General features: G+C 39.8%; 1 protein-coding gene across 1 annotated transcript in view; it reads right to left on the bottom strand.

Annotated features, from left to right (window-relative positions):
- Positions 1 to 19,316, bottom strand: part of LOC102209631 (RNA-binding Raly-like protein) — a 26,345-nt gene extending 7,029 nt beyond the window's left edge. The window contains exons 1-4 of the mRNA XM_013909777.1: positions 19,106 to 19,316; positions 6,461 to 6,536; positions 3,108 to 3,155; positions 2,172 to 2,362 (exon numbers count right to left, since the gene is read on the bottom strand). Coding sequence (XP_013765231.1) covers positions 2,172 to 2,362; positions 3,108 to 3,155; positions 6,461 to 6,536; positions 19,106 to 19,142 — 352 coding nt within the window. The 5' untranslated portion in view covers positions 19,143 to 19,316. The remainder of the gene's footprint in view (positions 1 to 2,171; positions 2,363 to 3,107; positions 3,156 to 6,460; positions 6,537 to 19,105) is intronic.
- Between the last annotated feature and the right edge of the window lie 536 nt (positions 19,317 to 19,852).

Raw genomic sequence — 19,852 nt, 5'->3', positions numbered from 1 at the left:
AAACATGACCCGTATAGGTTTTTAAGGCCTACAAGTAAAAAAAAACTACATTTCCGCGAAAATGACGTCACTTCCGGTTTCGGCCAGGAAATGGCGGACATGCGATAGTTCGCGCTGCGTCTGTTCCACTGTGGGAAGTGTTACGAACAGCTGATCGGATCAGCAAAGCGTGTTTCTGGAATATTATGTTTTTGTTCCTGCAAGCGCTTTTTATGCAATTTTTGCAAAGCTATATGTGGAAGGAAACCGTGACTGAGGACAAGCTGATGGCATAAGATGTAAGTACAACTCCTCCGGTTTCATATGCAAAACAAATTATTGCGCTATCTTACACGGTTCAGGTTCTACAGGGATTTAAAAATAGTTACACAAAACGGAGCGTGCTGCTCTGACCGGATTTAAAGGGTTAGCAATGACTTTAAAAAAATAATATAAAATAGTGTGCAACACCACTAAAGTTTTTTTTTTTACCTCTCTTTTCAACCAACAGCAGTCACTCTCTCCTCTCCAAATAACTTCTGCTTAGTTTTCCGAGCTTCCCTCGGGTCCTCTTAATCAGCGGTCTCCAACCTTTTTTGCGCCACGGACCGGTTTATGCCCGACAATATTTTCACGGACCGGCCTTTAAGGTGTCGCGGATAAATGAGGGAGGGGCTAATAATCGGCTCAATCATTTTTAATGATCGTTGAAAGCCCAGATCGTAATCGTGATTAAAATTCGATTAATTGAGCTGTAAATGTCAGTTTTTGGCATCTTAAAAATTACAATTTTTTTTTTAAATGCACTCACTAGACACTTAATTAGGTACACCTTACTAGGACCAGGTTGGACCTCCTTGTGTCTTCAGAACTGCCTTCATTCTTCATGTTATTCAACAAAGACTCATTAAGATGCTGGAAACATTCCTCAAAACCTTTGGTTCAACGCTGACATGATAGCATCACACAGTGCACACTGCAGATTTATTGGGTGCACATTCATGATGCAAATCTCCCCCTGCATCACATCCCAAAGGTGCTCTATTTGACTGCGATCTGGAGACTGTGCAGGACATTTTAGTACAGTGAACTCACTGTCTTGTTTAGGACACCCATTTGAGAAGATTTGAGGTTTGTGACATGGTTTTATATCCTGCTACAACCAGCCATTAGACGATGGGTACACTGTGGTCAAAAAGGCACTGGGCATGGTCAATAACGATACTCAAGTAGTCTGTGGCATTTAAACAATGCCCAGTTGATATTAAGAGGCCCAAATTGAGCAAAGAAAGTTTCCTCCACGCCTTGGGGGCGACCATGGTTCAGGGGATTGGGAAGCTCATCTGTAACCGGAAGGTTGCCTTTTCGATCCCCCTGCTCTCTCTGTCCTGGTCGTTGTGTCCTTGGGCAAGCCACTTTACCCTACCGCCTACTGGTGTTGGCCAGAGGGGTCGATGGTGCAATATGGCAGCCTCGCTTCTGTCAGTCTGCCCCAGGGCAGCTGTGGCTACAACTGTAGCTTGCCTCCACCAGTGTGTGAATGTGAGAGTGAATGAATAGTGGAATTGTAAAGCGCTTTGGGTGCCTAGAAAAGCGCTATATAAATCCAATCCATTATTATTATTATTATTATTATTATTATTATTATTATTATTATTATTATTATGATGATGACATAATATAACAGATTAATTTTGACCATGTCATGTCTAAAATCTTTGAGTCGCTGCCATGTGATTGGCTGGCTAAATATTTGAGTTAAAGAGCAGTTGAACGGGTGTACCTAATGAAGTGTCCAGTGAGCGTATACTCTAATCAGTTCAAGAGGGACTATCAAGACTACTAATGAAAATAATCAGGAATTGCAGGCCTGACCTTTTTCGATTATTAACCTTTTTTTTTTGTTTCCAGAGCTTAGCATTTACACTTGCTGAGTACATTTCCATCATAATGGGCAGAAATGATACCCGCCAACATGTGTTCAAAGTTATGATAATAGGAAATGTTCTTTGTAGCGGCTGAATTTATTTTCTTTGCCATTAACTTGACTCAAACCCCAAAAATGGACATGGAGGTAAGTTCAAAACAAACAATCACATAAAAATCACATTTAGAAAACATTTGGAAATCACTTTAGAGATGGCAGGATACTATAGGAACAAAAAGGGACAAAGAAAAACCACCAAACATACGTTTAGGGCCAGTGATGGAAGAGCCGACATTGAGTGCTCGGGAGGAGGAAGAGGAGGAGGAAGAGGAAGAGCAAGCCCTGACTGGAAAAGAGGATTTGGCTCTGCGTGTGGTTGGGACAACTAGTCGTGAGCGTTTGATGGGGATCACAGCTCGGGTCGGAGGCACAACGCGGCCGTGGTACTCAAACAGTCTGAAGACACATGAAGAATAAAGTTGTAGCAACAGAAATATTCCAAGAGTATTACAATGCAGAGAAATAACAAAACAAAAAAAGTGGGGATATAACTCTGTAATCACTATGGGAGTTTTTGTGGAGTTTTTTTCCTTGTTTTTGGTCAGATGTTTTTATTGAAGCAGCAAGGAACACTTACAAAGCACCTAAATAGACATGCTGCAAAAGATGTCTGAATGATAGAGGTACACATTGAACAATGCCACAGCAATTCAATCAAAGCCTGTTCCCAGTTGCCTTTGACATATCAAATTGCCAAAATAGCAATAATGACTCAAAGCTGAAGGATTCTGCTCTTGGGGATATTGCAAAGAAGAGGAAGTAAACAAACCAATGAAAATGTCAGAATGAAGATACATTCTGTGCCTTGCCAGCGCAAATGACCAGCCGGGGGACTATCTGACATTCAGTACCCGGCTATGCGGATAAAAGCATCATTAGTAAGCCCAACGGAGAGGAATAAAAACCTCCTCAATATGACATTCATTATGCCTGTGATAATGTAGTTACTTTGCCTCAGAAGGAAATGGGGCCATTCTGCTCAAAAATCATCTTTATTCAAGATGGGAAATGGGGAGAAAGGATGTGTATACTAAGGGCAAAATATCGGGAGGAAAGGGACTGGTTGAAAAAAGAAAAGTTGCAAATGACAAAGACGTGTTATTTACCAGTGAGCCAACGTTTTTTTTTTTTTTAAACATACCTACTGTAGAAGTCATCTCTGTAGTAGTCGTAGTCAAATTCATAGCCACTGTGGAAATAAAAGAGAACATTTCTATTTTACTTTGATTTTTGTGCACAAAAACATAAAACAATAAAGGAAGAAAATGACGGTGCAAATACATTTAGACTGAATTCTTTATTCAGTGCTGTCCTAAAAGACTATTACTGGAAAATTCCTTCTTGTTAAGATTTGATGTGTGGTTTCTTAACTGAGCTGAGCACTGGAATCGAATTTCCTTTAATCCATTTAAAAAATGAAATGCACCAACAACAAGTTTGCCTCATTATGTTGCATTTCTTTCTTGGTTGCTATAGCGGTAAACTTACCAGATTCCCATCAAACTAGAAAGCAAGGTAATGCAGGCTATTTCTACAAACAACTGCTGACAACAGGAAGCTTCCGTTCCCGGCTACAAATTACACTGTGATAAATCTGGCACAACAGGAGTGGCCTTAAGACTTCTGCCACGATATGCACGAGTTCCTGATGGTTGCATTTTGATTACTTTTCAAAAATTCAGGATAAAAGAAAGCAGGAATCAAAAGAGCTTGAGAGACGGTGGGCAGCTCAACACTGCTCACAGCTACACAACTTACTCTTCCATTTTGGAAAAAGAAAGGAAGCAGCGACAGTAAAACTCGAACAAACTTGATAAATGTAGAGAAATTAAAGCACTGTCATTTACAATATTGTGCCTAACGAATTCATTTTCATGAGTATTTTCAATAACTGTGTGTGGGTGTGTGCGCGCGTGTGTGTGGATGGGTATTAACATCTTCATGTGGACCAAAAATTGGTAGTTTACTATACTTGTGAGGACAAACAGCCCTTGTGGGCTGTTTGAAGGCATTTTTGAGACTCGAAATGTGGTTTTTGTGTCAGGGTTACAATTAGGTTCTGATTAGTTTTAGGGTAAGAGTCAGGCATTCATTTTTGATGGTTAGGGTAAGCAGCTAGGGAAAGGATTATGTCAATGAGATGTCCCCACAAGGATATAAATACACACTGTGTGTGTGTGTGTGTGTGTGTGTGTGTGTGTGTGTGTGTGTGTGTGTGTGTGTGTGTGTGTGTGTGTGTGTGTGTGTGTGTGTTGCATAGTGCTGCCATCTTCCCGCCCCTGACACACAGGTCCGAGAGAGCGATCTCTTTTCTGGATTTGGAGGCAAAAATCAGGCACAGATGTTTGAATTCTTTTGCAAATTTAAAAAGAAGAAGAAAATCTGAGCTCTATAATGATGCAGGCCACTCTGTTCCCATTGCATTGCTCACTGTGATGTGAAGAGTATTTCATCTATTGTTACCCCAGCACCTCGGTACAGCCTTCACATTAAAGTTGTGTGATTAGAGCGCCTGACTACCTAAAGGCGCACGGTTCTAATCAATTCACAAAAGGCTGAAACAAAGGAAATTTGTCCAGCTGCTAGCTGTCGTCTTCCTAAACCTCCCCTCCTGCCTTTTAATAAGCATCCCCACTGGCCAATGGCAAGAATACAGATGAAAATACTGTGGTTCATGACAGCTTCCTTCCTAATGTAACAGATTTGTGTTGCAGGATAGTTGTTAAGCTCGAAGTACACTTTTACAGCTATTGGGCTAGCAACCAATTAGCAGTAAAAGCAAGACAGCGCACTAGAATCGTCAACTATGATGAATAAGTAGCTCCCTTTACAGATACGATCTACTATGAAGATTGGATCTTTGACATGTTTCAGCACGTTTTACCCAGGCAACATGTTTGATGTAATCTCTTCAAAATCAGTCTGGCACATAAAACTGCTACAAAACCACAACATGACCATTTTACTTAACATACAAACATAAAACACGTGTTTTGTCAGATTTTATTAAATTTTAGTGAGACAGTTTAAATAGGTAGAATTTCTTATGTGTATGTTGTGTTCCTTCTCATTTTCAAATCCTCTAGTAAAGGAGTTCCCAAACTCTTGTTCTTATCTTATTATCTTTTAAATAACACATAATCATGCAAAAAAATTATACTAATAAACCTTTCATAGCCTCATGACTCAATACCAAATTCTAAAATTATTTAAACACACCATCTCACTTATTTAACAACAACTAAGCCGACATGTTGAAGCAGTGTGAGAAAACCAAGGAACACCCAATGATTCATTTGCTTCAAGTTATTATAGCTTGTATAATAAGAGACTGTTGTAGATTTGCTGCTAGGCTTGATATGTGCATTACCCAGATTCAACCAAGCTTTAGCCGTAGGACAGATGGCCTTACATTTGACTAAAACACTTTGGTATACAGAGGAGTTTATGGTAAACTCAGGGACTGCATTTTCAAACCAAGTCCAATTAACCACCCCTTCACTACGGTGCTTGACAGTTGGTATGAGGTGTTTGTGCTGATGGGTTTGGTTTTTACCAAACATGACACTGCATTATAGTCAAACATTGTCAGTTTGGTGTCATCTGTCTAAATGACATTGTCCTAGAAGTGGTTTGTTCACAAGATTTCCAGAACCATGCAAACCAAAGCTGTGCTGCTGTTTTCTTTTTAGAGAGAAGACACTTTGTTGTGCAAACCTCCCAAACAAACCACACTTGTTCCATTTTGTATTGTGGTGAACTTTAACATTTCAATAAGCTAACTGAGTCGGAGATGTATCTTGTGGATTTTTTGACAATCTTGAAAGCTCCAGACCAGCAAACTGTCAAAACCTCTGCTCTTATGGGGGCGCTCACACGTGCTGATTATCAGTTAATCAAGTGCATTTGATTAACAGCACCTGGCTGCTACTTACCCTTTTAATTCTGATTGAAGCACTAAGTGTGCACTACATTTTTCCAAAGAGTCCTGCCAAACCTGTCTGTTTCACACGACTGTGTAAGCTTTTAACAGAGGGTCTGCTGGGTTGATCCTGTTTATTTGGGACAGAATATAATATAGACAGAATTTGGTCATGTTTCCAGTCTGTGTCTTAAACTATGTAAATCATATTCAAAGCCCCCGCAGGAAGAGACATTTCCCAAAACTATTCCTTTAAAAGCCTGAATAAGGTGTTATTTTGTATTTTTATTATACTGCCAAGCAACTTTGTTTGGACTTTTTTTTTTGTTTGTTTTGTTGTTGTTTCTTTCAACGAGATGACAAAAGAGCAAAGTGTGTAACAGCAACAGACAAAAAAAATGGCACTAATAGCACAAGTAGGGAATTGGCTGTTTGTCCTTAAGAGCACAGCCTGCCAGAGAGGATCATAAACACATATTTTACAGACAGCAGAGGGAGAGGGTACAACAGAAAAAGTAGGTCAGGAAAGGAACATCCACCTGACACTCTAAAATAAGAAAAACATGTTTCACCTGTAGAGGGATGAGAGAGGCCTCTTGGAGCCCATCTTAGGCCTGTACGGTTTGGGCTCTCCAGCCATGTTGATATCTGGGGGAAAAAATGAGAGTTGAAGTCGTGGTGTGATAGAGAAGCAGTTTATAATATAAAGATCATCCACAACATACAGTTGGATCCACGTATATTTGGACAATTGCACCAATTTGTGTCCTTTTGCCTTTGTACACCATCTGAGACAATACATTTTCAACTTCAGTTCAAGGGCTAATGTTCAAGAGGCAAATGTTCAAAGGCAACACTTAAAGGTCCAGGTGAACACTTAAATCAAGAACACTCCCGAGGAGGAGTATCACTGTCAAGGTCTACAATCAATAGAAGCCTTCATGAATAGGAGATGAATGCAGAACAAGGTGCAGACTACTGGCTGAACTCAGCAAGAAGGCCGGATTAGAATTTGCCAGAAAACATCTGAAAAAGCCTTTAGTTCTGGAAAAATATAATTTCTAAACTTGAGTGATGGGGCGACACAAGTATGACAGAGAGAAGCAGCTCATGATCGAAAGCATATTATCTGTCAGACATGGAGGCAATGTTACGGTGTGGGCATGTATGGCTGCCAGGGAAACCGAACGAAAGTGCTGGTTGATGTGACTGCTGGTAGAAGAAGCAAAATGTGCACGGGGCTGTACTCTCTGCTCACATTCAGCCAAATGCAGCCAAACTGCTCAGACAGTGCTTCATAGTGCAACTGGATAATGACCCAAAGCAAGCTGCACCCAAGAAACCCGAGAGTTTCTCAAGAGACAGAAATTGGATATTCTTCAATGACCAAGTCAGTCAGCTGATCCCAGTCCAACAGAGCATGCTTTTCAGCTACTGAAGACAAAACTGAAGGCAGAGACCCACAAATGAGCAGCTACTGAAGGTGGCTGCAGTAAAAGCCAAACAGAGCATCTGAAGGGAGAAAACACAGCAGCTGGTGTTTTTTATGAAAGTATAAAGAAATAATACTTATATCTAAAATTATTTTATCTTGTCCAACAGTTTTTTAAGCCTCTGAAGTGAGAGACTGTATAAAGACAGCTGCAATTTAAAAAAATGTTCAAGTGGGTTTTAATTAAAAACAACCAACATGATTTTTTTCTGTCATTTAAGTTATCGTTTGGTTAATATCAATGCAAATATTGTAGCTATTTTCTCTGATAAAACATAACTTGATTTTCCAAGCACTGTAATTTTACCTAAATGTTACACAAAAAATTGTTTTCTGCTTAGACTGGAAATATTCTACAGTGTGAAAAAAATAAATATTTATATTGTAATGAAGGACACCGATGCTTAGATCACAATATAATTTTTTTATTTGAATATTTGTATAAACACATTTTAATCCTCTATATTCATATACATCTTATGACAGATGGAAGTAAATCTTCAATGTTTTAAGTGCTTATTTATGATGGTCATTCATGAGTCCAGCTTTTTTTTCCCCCCTGGATGACCATAAACTTTTATTTTTATGAAACCAAAAGACTTCAAAGCAACTCACACCCAAAGCTTTTTAAAGAGTGGCACAAATAAAATTATGTTGCCAAGGAGACAATAGGATAATGGAAAATAAAGGGTAAACATATCTTCATATGTATACTGTAATAATTTTACAGTTATATTCTTATAAAAGCACTATACCTGCCTGACTCCAGGAGCTATTTTTTAGCCTGTCCTGCAGAATACCACATCATACGATGTAGCACAGTCTTTATAAAGAGGCTCCCTGGGCATTTTCAAGCTCCTAAGAATTTTTGTTTAAAGGTTTGAACAAATTACAAACTGCATTTTTATGAGATTATCAGTGTGACAGTGTTTTCATTCAGAATTGCCATATTATGGGCCAGGGCTCATGTACTGTAGCAGTGTACATTCATCCTCACTGAACTAGACGTTCAGCAGAAACTGTGAATTTTAAAATTGTATGATCCTCACCCTCAGATCTCATGCATTAAAAGGAAGTTTATTTAAAATTTCTTAGCTGAATGGTCAAAGTGGGTTTTGAAGATGAAAGATGCTGTGAAAAGTGGGCCAACATCGTTTTAAATTAAAGAGCAGCAGTAAAAGTAAGAGGGTGGTTGCTAGCTAAAGCTAATTACGTCTCGTAGCATTTCTGAGTGCATGACCATATCAATGGGATCAAATAAAGAAAAGAGAGAGAGAGCGAGAGCGAGAAAGCGAGTGAGCGATGGTCAGTTTGTGTTTGTCATTAAAAACATTTATAACAGTCAGGATGTTATGGAGTATTCATTGCTACTTTACTGTTCCTGTTTCCTTATTAACGCAGTTATTCGATTTTATATGAAGAACAAGGATATAAAAGTGTAAACCTGCATTCTTTCTAGTGGCCAGGAGGTGGCGATCCAGGGGAAATGAAAAACAAATCGAGTTGTATAGAAGTCTATCAGAAAACAACCATCTAAGTTGTGTTATTTATGATCTCCTTAAATGTTTTCCTGATTAATGTTTAGTGTCTACCTTTAACTTTAAGACTTCTGTAATAAAGCAGAACGTATATTTTTGTAAATTATGGCCCCATTTAAGTAAAATAGACGATAAACAATGCCAGGCCTGCATTATAACTAGAGAGCTGCTGCCATATGAGCATTTGGCATTCTTAATTTGTAGGTCAGATTCAAATTCCTCAATTTAAGCTTTCCAAAAACAGCTGATGATGTCATAATAGCTACGTCCACCCTTTATTTACAGTCTATATTTGGAAAAGAGCCACAAATCTTATCCCAAATGTTCTTATAGTTTAATTAGTTAATAGTTGAACAATGAAAATTCATCTTTTAAGACTTATCCATAGATTGTCTAGTGTATAACATGTGAAAACCCATTTGAAAAAGCCTTCCTCTATTTTCTGTTTTAATAGGTGTGAAATAGCAGCAATCTCATCAGAGATGAGGAAGTAGTGAAGAGCTTTTCTTAGTTTGAGCTGTCTGGGTGCCTATAGGGCTCTGTGTGATGAAACTAACCAGGTGAACTGGGGTACAAAACATTGATTCATTTAATGATTTCACTTCACTTCATTGTAACGCTCAAACAGACGGTGCATAGTTTGCAAGATTTTGTAAGAGCCTCGAAACAACCGAGACTGACTGTGCAAAAAAGGGACTTCAAGAAAGAAATCCCCTTCAAATGCATTAGCAGACAGCTGTGACTCATCTGCACGCACCTCATGGCTACTGCCATGATTGACAGCCCCTTCTACCTGCCAAGAACGCCGGCGCATTAAACCCGGCTGGTATCATACCGCGTTTAGTCTGTCGGCTTTCCGACGTTGCTTCTGCTCAATCAGCCTCGAGTGCTGCTCAAGGTCATACACAAAAAACACTAACAAAAATCAAAACGCCACCTTCCCACGCATACACACAAACGAACACAGGGGTGAACCGACAAAGCAGCAACAGAGATCCCTTTCTCATGGATGAGTCACCCTTGAGTTGCAGAGATAAAACATCAGCTTTGGGGATCATGCAGCAGCAAGTGTCATGACTGGAGCTGGAGTCAAGTTGTTGTGCCTAAAGGGTTGCAGTCGCAGTTTTTTGGACTTTTTCTTCCAGGGGTGGGGTAAGCATGAACTCTCTGCTGCAATATTAATGCACCAAGCTTATGAATTAAAGAATGGAAAATATCTCAGATAAATCCAAGCACTTCTCTCAGATTCACATTTTCACAGAGTCCTGCAGCTGCAGATGTGTCTGGATCTTCCATCACATTGTCTACAGAATCACCATGGGTGCAATGGTTGGAGCCCAGACTGTCTCGCTCTTTCTCATTCTCTTGATTTCCTCCTTTCCTTCCTTGTTCTCCCTAATGGACTAATGGAGTGGGGGGATGTATCGCTAGCTCTCAGGTGCACAGGGACAGCTGTATCATTATCATTAGGACACAGGAAGACGTGAGGAATGGTTCGCAGTGTAAAGCCTGCTCTTCTTTGGGCCCCTGCTAGGGTCATTAAAGAGAGAGTGGAGCACTAAAAAGCACTCTAAAATGAACACTGTCACCTCACAACACCCCTTCCCTCCACATCGCAACAGACACACATAGAGTCTCTGATTAATTACAGTCATTATACTAATCATATACAAAAGTCGCATGAATAAGTATATGTGTGCTTGCAGCCGAGACTTGTTTGTGCGTGTATTCATAAAAAGTTGAAGCGGGAGATAGAGGAGATAGAGCCTGTGTTGCTAAGCAATAGCCACTTAGGACTTGATTGATACTATAAACTGCATGCGGCATCGCATTGAAGGGGAATATAAAAATGTACTTTGCTGAAGCCATTATGTCCAGGTTGGCCACAAAAACCGATCACAGAGGTGAACTCAAAGTAGAAGAAAGTCTGTCTCAGACACTGTAAAAACACTGGCCGCCCTCTTAACTCCTGAGAGCATACTCCTATTGGCGCTGCTACAATGCAGAATGCACTGCTGTCAGAATATGATGAACAACGCACAACTACTCACTTTATCAAGTATGCCTGTTCAAATGCTTTTTAAAGCAAATATCTAATCAGCTAGTCACGTAGCAAACACTTAAGGCATTCAGGCACGCAGACATGGTCAAAACAACCTACTCAAGCCCAACACAAGCATTAGAATGAGTATGGACGGTGATTTCAGTAAGTTGGTAAGTGTCATAGCTGAAATGGTTGATGCCAGAGAACTGCTTTGAGCTCACAGGAAGGCGACAATAACTAAAATACCAAAGGTATCCAGAAAACCTTCAAACAGATGGTCTACAGCAGCAAAAGACCACACAGTGCCATCAGTGTCAACAATTCACAAAGGCTCAGAATTGGGTGTAAACAACGTGAAAGCATTCTGCCTTGTATCAACAGTCCAGTAATGGTGTTAGGGATATTTTGTTGGCACACTTTGGGCCTCTCAGTATCAGTTGAGTATTGTTTTAAAACCACAACCTGCTTGAACATTGTTGCTAACCATGCTTATTTCTTTATGAAGAGTGTACCAGTCTTCTGACGGCTGCTTCAAACAGGACAATGTGCCTTTTCACAAAGCTCAGATTATCTCAACCTGGTTTCTTGAACATAACAATGTGTCCATTGTACTCAAATGGCTGCTATAGTCACAACATCTCAATCCAATAGAGCACCTTTTAAATTCCGAGGAATGTTTCCAGAACCCTGTTGCATCTGTCATGAAGAATTAAAGCTTTGAAGGCAAAAGGTTACAGTTTTATTGTTCAGAAATATTTAGTTTCAGTGTTCATGTCATGGTTCACTGTGTGGCAGACAGGAAAAGGACCCCAGTGCAGGAGACGAGACTGACTTAAACTTGCAGCTTTATTGCTCTACTTCAGCAGAAACAAACAAAAAACAAACAAAAAAATCTCAAATCAGGCAGAAACTAGGAAATAACTAGGCACTTGGGAAGAGACTTGGAACAATCTGCAAACACAGCTAGAGGGGAGAACGCAACAAAGAACAGGAGGAGATGCATACAATATATAGACAGCAAGAGATACACAAGAAGGAACTAATGTAATAAAACAAGAACCAGGAAATAACAAAGTCACATTTACAAACACTTGAAACAGTCACACAGACAAAAATTTATAAAATTCTATATTTATTTTATTTTATATTTTTTAAATAACATTTTTATAGCTTTTCTTTATGTTAGCTAGTTTAGTTACATTGTGTTTGGTTACAGTGTTTTTTAAAATTTTAATCTGGTTAAGTAAATGTTTTCATTGGCTGTTTTTAGCTAACTAAAGCACTCAACGGATATTTTGTCGTTAAGTGCTCCAGTATGCTCACCAGCTAGTAACTTCAGCTGTCTGCTGAAACAACCAAAGACTTTTATACACTTCATAGGGAGGGTGATAATTATCAGCAGGCTGATAATTCTTATGTTCACCTCACATTTAGACACTGGTTCAATTGTTAATAACAGAAGGACAAGGACATCTGCCAGGGCCAATGACACTATCTCACTATGTGTTAAAAAGTCATTCAGATCCACACAAAAAATTCATCAGACTTCTTCCTCTTCCTTTCCACTGCCTGTACAACAAGTCTCACAAAATATCAGCTTTATAGTCTTTGTGCGATTCTGCTAAAATACACAAACAGATAGTCAAATGGTACTGAAAGTATTACCTCCACAGAGCATCTGCATCCTTTCAGGAAGTAATACGACTACAAATAAAACTACCTCTGTGGATGCTACACAAGTATTTCCTAAACCTGAGCACTGCACAACAGCAGCTTCTCACTAATGTGTAACTGATATTCCCTGTTTACACTTTTTAAGACTTTAAAAATCTGGGAATTTCAGTACTAACATATTTACTTTTTTTGTGTAATTTGGTGCATTTTCTCTCATAAACTTCTCAACTAACCTCCCTCTTCTACAACTCCATATTAACATTTCTACCTACAATGGTACGTCCTATTATTTACTGTGCAATGTGAAATATTCCAGCCATGTTTTTCTGTCTTACACAGTCAGTTTGTAAGTCACAGTCTCAAAAGCTGAAGTGGTGTTTTCACACTGTCTTCCTCTTCCTCGTCTGTGTAGAAGATGAAAGGGCCAATAGCCGACTTTACAAGACCTCATTTCAGCTCAGCGTCTCCTACAGAAAAGCTGCGACTGAGCTCAGTAACAGTTCTATCTATCCACAGTGGCTCCTTCAAGAATACAATCATCTGCACCTCAGGGGCCCTCTGACTCACTTTGGATTTATTCATATTAATGAGGCTGTGCTGAATTACCTATAAGTGCTTCGCCGTGTTACTGCTTGCATGCATGTCTGTTTTAGTTAGATACTGATCCCTCAGCTCACAGTGCCCTTCGTAACTTTCCCCTCCGGAGACATGATAACTGGACTGGGCACAGACAAAGGGAGTCATAGCACAGGCTAAATCTGAATCAGACAAGCCTGCTTTTAAAAGTAAAAAAAAAAAAAAAAGGAAATGGATGCATAACCCCTCCGCTGCCTCTATTTAGCCAAGCGTAAGCTGAATCACAGAGCACTTGCAATTTTCCTCTTGAGTGAGGTTACTTTGATATGTGATAATACATTTGAAGAGACTGTACAAAGCAACTGAACATTTAACACTGCCGTCCTTCAGTGTTCTCGCTGCAAAAACAAAACAATTATGACAGAGGAGGTGAGTGCTGTAGTACTACAATATCACCTGAGAAAAGAAATGGGAGAAAACATTTCCTTCCTCAGCTAATGCCAAAACATAATCTTTTGGCAGGCAAACGATCAATTCTGGCACAGAACAAACTCCCATCTCTGCGGAGTCTACACGCATCCTGAGAGCAGGTGAGCGATATTTGATTAAGAGATCATCCAGGCACCTGCATGAATACAAATGTACCACTAAGAGACATCCTGCAAGACAGCGGCCGCAGATTCAATCTAGGCTGTGTTCTCGCGCCCTGCAAATCTGACAGAGCAGACTTGAATAATCTCCGATCACAGCTCATCGGCACAGGCAGCTCTTTTTCTTTTTGCGACACCTGAAAATGCATTTTCTCAAATGGAGCAGGGTGACTGAAAGGTTGAAAGAGAAGACACGGCGAATGTGCCGCTGGGCGTTTGACTGCTCACACATGCGGACATCATCATCTCTGGTTCACATAATTATATTTAGAGGATTATATATTGTCCTAGAAATAATACCAAGAAATGATGTTAATGTAATTTTCAGACCGTTTTAAGCCAGTTATCCAATAATATTAATATAAAAACAAAGACCTATTAATTCTTAAGGATATTCAGTCTGGAAGTTGATGACCTGATTACTGTAATAGAACGAGACTGCTACTGCTCACAATGAAAATGGAGCGTGATTTACAGTCGCAAGGAATGACAATGGGATTAGATCTGAACTGAATGTTATTACAAACCATCTATGTTCATGTTAGGCTACCTATATTGTAGACTACATCACACGATGCAATAAAACACTACTTCTCTCGATTTAACACACATTTATTCAATTTAGAGCTGATTTCACAAGAAAAGTCTCTGACCTGAGTTGTGGATCACAGGGATAGTCAGATGTTCATAAATGAATCATCTGTGGTGGGAGCTTCTTGAGTGTTTTAACCGAGAAAAATTTCATGATGTTAAGCCGTACGAAGCGAAGCAGATTTAACAAGTTGCGGCATTTTAATTTGGAAAGGCTCAAAGCTTCTGCTGAATGGTCAGCCATGTTAAGGATATCAACCTGATCTTTCCGGGTGGATTTCGGATGCTGTCCTCTCACTGTGTCTGTGTGATTCCCCTTCCACTCTGCAGTCCAAGGACTGCGAGTGTGCGTTTGTCTGAATCTCTGTTTGGTGGACTAACGATGCTAAGTTTGAAAAGTTGGAGATAAAAAGAATAAATGGATGTGGTGAGAGTGCCATTTAAAGACAAACTCTACCCAGGCATCACATGCATTCTCCCATGGATTATACTAAGATACCAACAATCCTGCACACTCATATATTACAGTAGTAACTTGTCAATAACAAAGTATCAATACTTTAAAGTGTACCCTGCTTTATCATTTATTTACCACACCATAAATTACAGTAGATGACCTTAAACCTTTGCCTGGAAAGCCTAATCTCATCAGGCAGTGTGTAACGAGAAATCACCCACAAACAAGAAGTAGGAACTTTCTTTTGTACAGTTGGACTCTTTTTTGCAACCACAGAAGTCGCCCCCTGCTGGTCAATACTGGCCTCTCTTTTCAGACCAGGAGGCTACATCCTATCTTTTGTATATTTATGACACCCAAATGTTTGCTCTGCTGTTAATACTTTGTTTCAGCCTGTAAACGTTTACCTGAACACCAGGTTTCAGGAGTATTTGCCTTTTGTGTCTACCATTTCCTGAGTTCTGGCAATTCAATCAATGCTAGTTTAAAAAAAAAAGCACATCTCCATGATTTGACAGCGTGGATGTGTTGTGACAGGCAAGATACTGAAAACGTGTGTACTGCAAAACACAGAAATCGGTGCTGTGTGAACTCATTTTTGAAGGGCTCAGGTGTGACTGATGTTCATTTATATGTAAAAGTCCAGCAGCGTTGATAAAACCATCAAAGCCGGCAAAGAATCTGAAGGTAAACTGATCAGAGATATAAACTGAATCATCTACTGCATTAACATATTCTTAGTATGTATGCAGACATAACACTAAAGCAGTGAATCCTTTCCTCAATACACCTAGGACGTCTCGGTTAATATCTTGAGGTACAAGTTGTTGATGATGATGACATGTATACCTTTCTACTTTTGTTCTGAAAAATATCGCCATTCCTATAAACACACACAAAAAAAACAATGCCATGCACTCTCAATAGCATGCCAAAGCATCAGGTGAGGAAGCTCATCTGTAACCGAAGGTCGCCTTATCGATCCCCGGGCTCTCTGTCCTGGTCATTGTGTCCTTGGGCACCCTACCGCCTACTGGTGTTGGCCAGAGGGGCCGATGGCGCAATATGGCAGCCTCGCGTCTGTCAGTCTGCCCCAGGGCAGCTGTGGCTACAACTGTAACTTGCCTCCACCAGTGTGTGAATGTGAGAGTGAAAGAATAGTGGCATTGTAAAGCGCTTTGGGTGCCTTGAAAAGCGCTATATAAAACCAATCCATTATTATTATTATTGTACTTTTCATTGAAAAATCATTTAAAAGAACCTGATAATTTGTATTTAGCTGTTAATAATTTAGAGCTTCATGCCGTCCAGGTGTAGCACCGAGTCCTTATTCTATATTCTATGAGAAAAACATCCATAAATTATCCTTCCTGGACCAGCAGTGCCCAAAATAGCTCCCCCCTCACTCCAAGCTCAATAGCAGCTTAACTAACATAGTTACGCTTGATTTATAGTACCCACATCCAATCTACAGCGTAGGCCTACACCCTATGCTGTAGCTTGACCTGCGCCTCCCCAAAATATGTTACTACACGTCGCAGCGATGCAGCAGCTGTGACAGGTCTGACTGGTGGTAATATGCACACATTGATTAGCACAAGGCTCGTGACTCTGTGAAACAAAATGTAATAGGCTGTAATTGTATTTAGTGTGCCCATTATTCTACTGCAACAGCTAGTATTCTGCCAGTGTGGACACAGGCTGTTTTTCTTGTTGTCACAGCTCTGTGTGACATTATGTGTATAGAATCAAATGTGTATAAAGTGTTCTCTTCTCCCTGCACTTGATTAAAAGTAACAGTTGTTCAATATTTACCAGCTCCGAGTTGAAAATGATCAGCCGAGTTTCACTTGTACGGACGGAGCAATGCAGACGGACCAGCTCACAACGTCACGCACTGTGACAGGGATTCAATGCAGTACTATGAATGAAGCTGTAACTCCGCTTTTTTGTTAGATCTGTGACCAGGTAATTACTGGAAGATATCTTTTATCTCAAAATTCCCTGTAAGTCGCTTTGATTTAGCTCATTCTTACTAATAGGAATTTGAAATAGCTTGTTATATATGTTTCAATGTGAAGTCAAACGCAGTTAGAGTGAATTTAAGATTGGACTGCTTTAATGAGCTACTGACATATATGAATCATCCTGTCAATATCAAATACTTTAGTCTTAACCTGCTTGCAGGACTCCCACCCAAGAAGTGTACTGTAATTAATCTGCCAGCTCTCTTTGAACTGCATGGCTCCGTCTAACCATGTAGTTATTTCAATATGGATGAGGACCTCGGGGCTTAGACAGTTTTTGTTGTGGGGATACGGGGATTAATCGCTCAACAGCTTGTCCTTCCTTAATGAAATCCGTGTACTTTACTCTTTTGCCCTTTTCAGGAAAATGGTTTCCTGGCAGTGCATAAATTTGGCAGCCTGTCTTCAAGCTCCTGAGCATCTAATGAAATTATTTGACCTGCTGATCTATGAGTCATTTAGAAGAATGTGATGTTAGGCCACTGAACTTCCAAGTTGACTGGACTCTAAATATCCCATTGGCGATATAACTATTAGTAGGCGGATGTTCGTAAGCACAAAAGGCAACATTCTGATGCCACTGTTGTACCTCCCAACATTGGTATGTGTTAATTTTTTTTGCATTAAAACATAATGAGCATACAGCTGTAGCCTGAGGTAAAGATAATTTAAGAGTCTTTCATCTCTCCTGAGCTGCACTAATGCACTTTCCTCCTTTTCCAGTTTGGCATTTTTTTTTTCCTATGATGTAACTACGTGGCTCTCAAGTGCAACACTTTGAAGCACTTTAACCCCTGGAGCCGGTCCAACACTTCCACATAAGCACACGCTTGTTAATCTGTGCAAGCAGCTGGAAAACAAAGTGACAGCTGCAACGTGCTTGAAACTACTTGAACATCTGCTCCAAAACTTGTGTACTTCATTCAAAGGTGGACTGTAGACAAAACCACCTGCCTAAACTAATACAAGCACACAAACCTCCCGTGAGACATCTTTAGCATACATGAATTGTCACCAACTCTGTGATGAGCTACTTTGATAATTCATTGTTCAAACCAGTAGGTCCCAACATGTTGGTACTCATCCTCCAATAAAAGGACAAAGTTTAATCAGAAAAGCAATGTGGAGGTTATTTGTATTTGAAAGGAGAACAATTTTTGTGACATTTTCCTCCTTCGCAAGCTAATAAAAGGTTGAAAACCACTGGCTTAATCACATTTAAGCCAAAATAGAAATACAAAAATTCACATTCAAATTTACTGCATGGGTTGATTTTATGTAATAGTAGTGACTTAGATTTCTTTAAAATAGGAAATATCACAATAATAATACTAAAGTTAATGATGCGGTGCCATTTAGCCGCTTCAATTTCAGAGTCCTGAATGCACCAGAGCCTTACGTGACGTTACAAACTCGGGGCTGTGCGTGTGTGAATGAGCATGTCTGCTGAGAAAGCCCTGCTGCTGACAAAAATAACGCTCAGTTGCGGGGCACGTTTAATTAATTTCAATAAAATATTAATAGGAGAGTTAGAAACGCAAACTGCAGCCTTTTATAAATAATTGATGACGATTATCAGTTAGTACATATAGAGCTTGGTACATGAGGTTTATTAAAAATTATTCATGCACCCACAAATTTGCAAAGATGGACCCGCAGCACTCAGCCTCGTACGCGCACAGGTGCGCACACACCTGGAGCTGCGAGCCACTGAGCAGCTCCAGAGAAGACGTCTTATTCGTACAACCGCACTCTTAATTTGTCTCCAGCGACAGTAAAATTAAATCAGATCCCGCATCCTCAGAAATCTCCAAGCCTTCTGAAAAGCAAAGAAACAGGAAGAGGATCTTTTGCTGTATGAAGTGCTTAAATGACTCTGAGGTGTTGATTCTGCGCGATTTAGTTACAGTGCGACAGCCCACGCTGTGAGATCAAGCGAGTTGTTCGAAAAGGTGCATCCACTCATTAAAATACTGAGAATGGAAAAGCAGTGGTTACAAACTTTAATCCGAAAAGTGCCTCAAATAAACACATTTCCAGTTACTTAGTTTCTCACTTCCAGTTGAACAACTTTTTAATCATTTACACGACTAAAACAAAAACCACAATCTTCCTATACGTTCTGCACCAGATGTTTAAAGTGCCAGTAATGACCTCCTCATACTCACATCTGTGATTGCGACGCCTGCCTTTGTACATGGTCATGACGAGCGTGGAAACAAAACGGGTGATGCTGTGGCTGAGCCGACTTTGCCTCCTCTTTCTCCTAAAAACCAGACAGACTGCCGGAGCACCTCCAGACTCCGAGCAGAGCTGAGCGGAGCCGCTCTGGACCGTACCATTAATCCACCTATTCCAGGGGGAGCCATAGACGCAAACGCTCCGCTATGCTCCAATAGCAAAAGCACAGAAGGGGAAGTAAAAATCCTGCTTTCACGTCTTTGCGCGGTTTATTTGCTGAGAATTAAAATGCGTTAATTATAATGATTATCTAAGGATGGCAGAAAAAAATACTGGCTACTCTCCCCTTAAAGTTTTGCCTAATAGGAGTTGTTGTAATATCTGGTATTTTTTGTGGAGCCCCTGAAGCCAAAAAAAAAAAAAAATCTTGAAGAAGCTGTATGACTCCAGTAGATAAGTCGTCCAATGTTTTATATATTTTGCCCATGGCTACATTCAAAGTCTCTCCATTCCTTCACAAAGTGTTTACCAAATTAATTAATTTCTCCTGTAATGTTTAAATATTTTCAAAAGATGCCACACATCATATTTCACTTACTTACTGGCCAAAATATGCTTTTGTTATTATTAGAAAATTTTGTCTTATATTCTAATTTTCTGTTACATATAAACAGTTCCAGTGTTGGATGTTCTTATTAAACATGGTCAAAGTTTTCAAAAATTAGGTCAGTGTA

Source organism: Pundamilia nyererei, unplaced genomic scaffold (assembly GCF_000239375.1).
Source record: "Pundamilia nyererei isolate P.nyererei 1_Seehausen unplaced genomic scaffold, PunNye1.0 scaffold00031, whole genome shotgun sequence".
Taxonomy (NCBI): domain Eukaryota; kingdom Metazoa; phylum Chordata; class Actinopteri; order Cichliformes; family Cichlidae; genus Pundamilia; species Pundamilia nyererei.
Note: the sequence above shows the minus strand (reverse complement) of the source record. Positions and strands in the feature narration are given on the sequence as shown.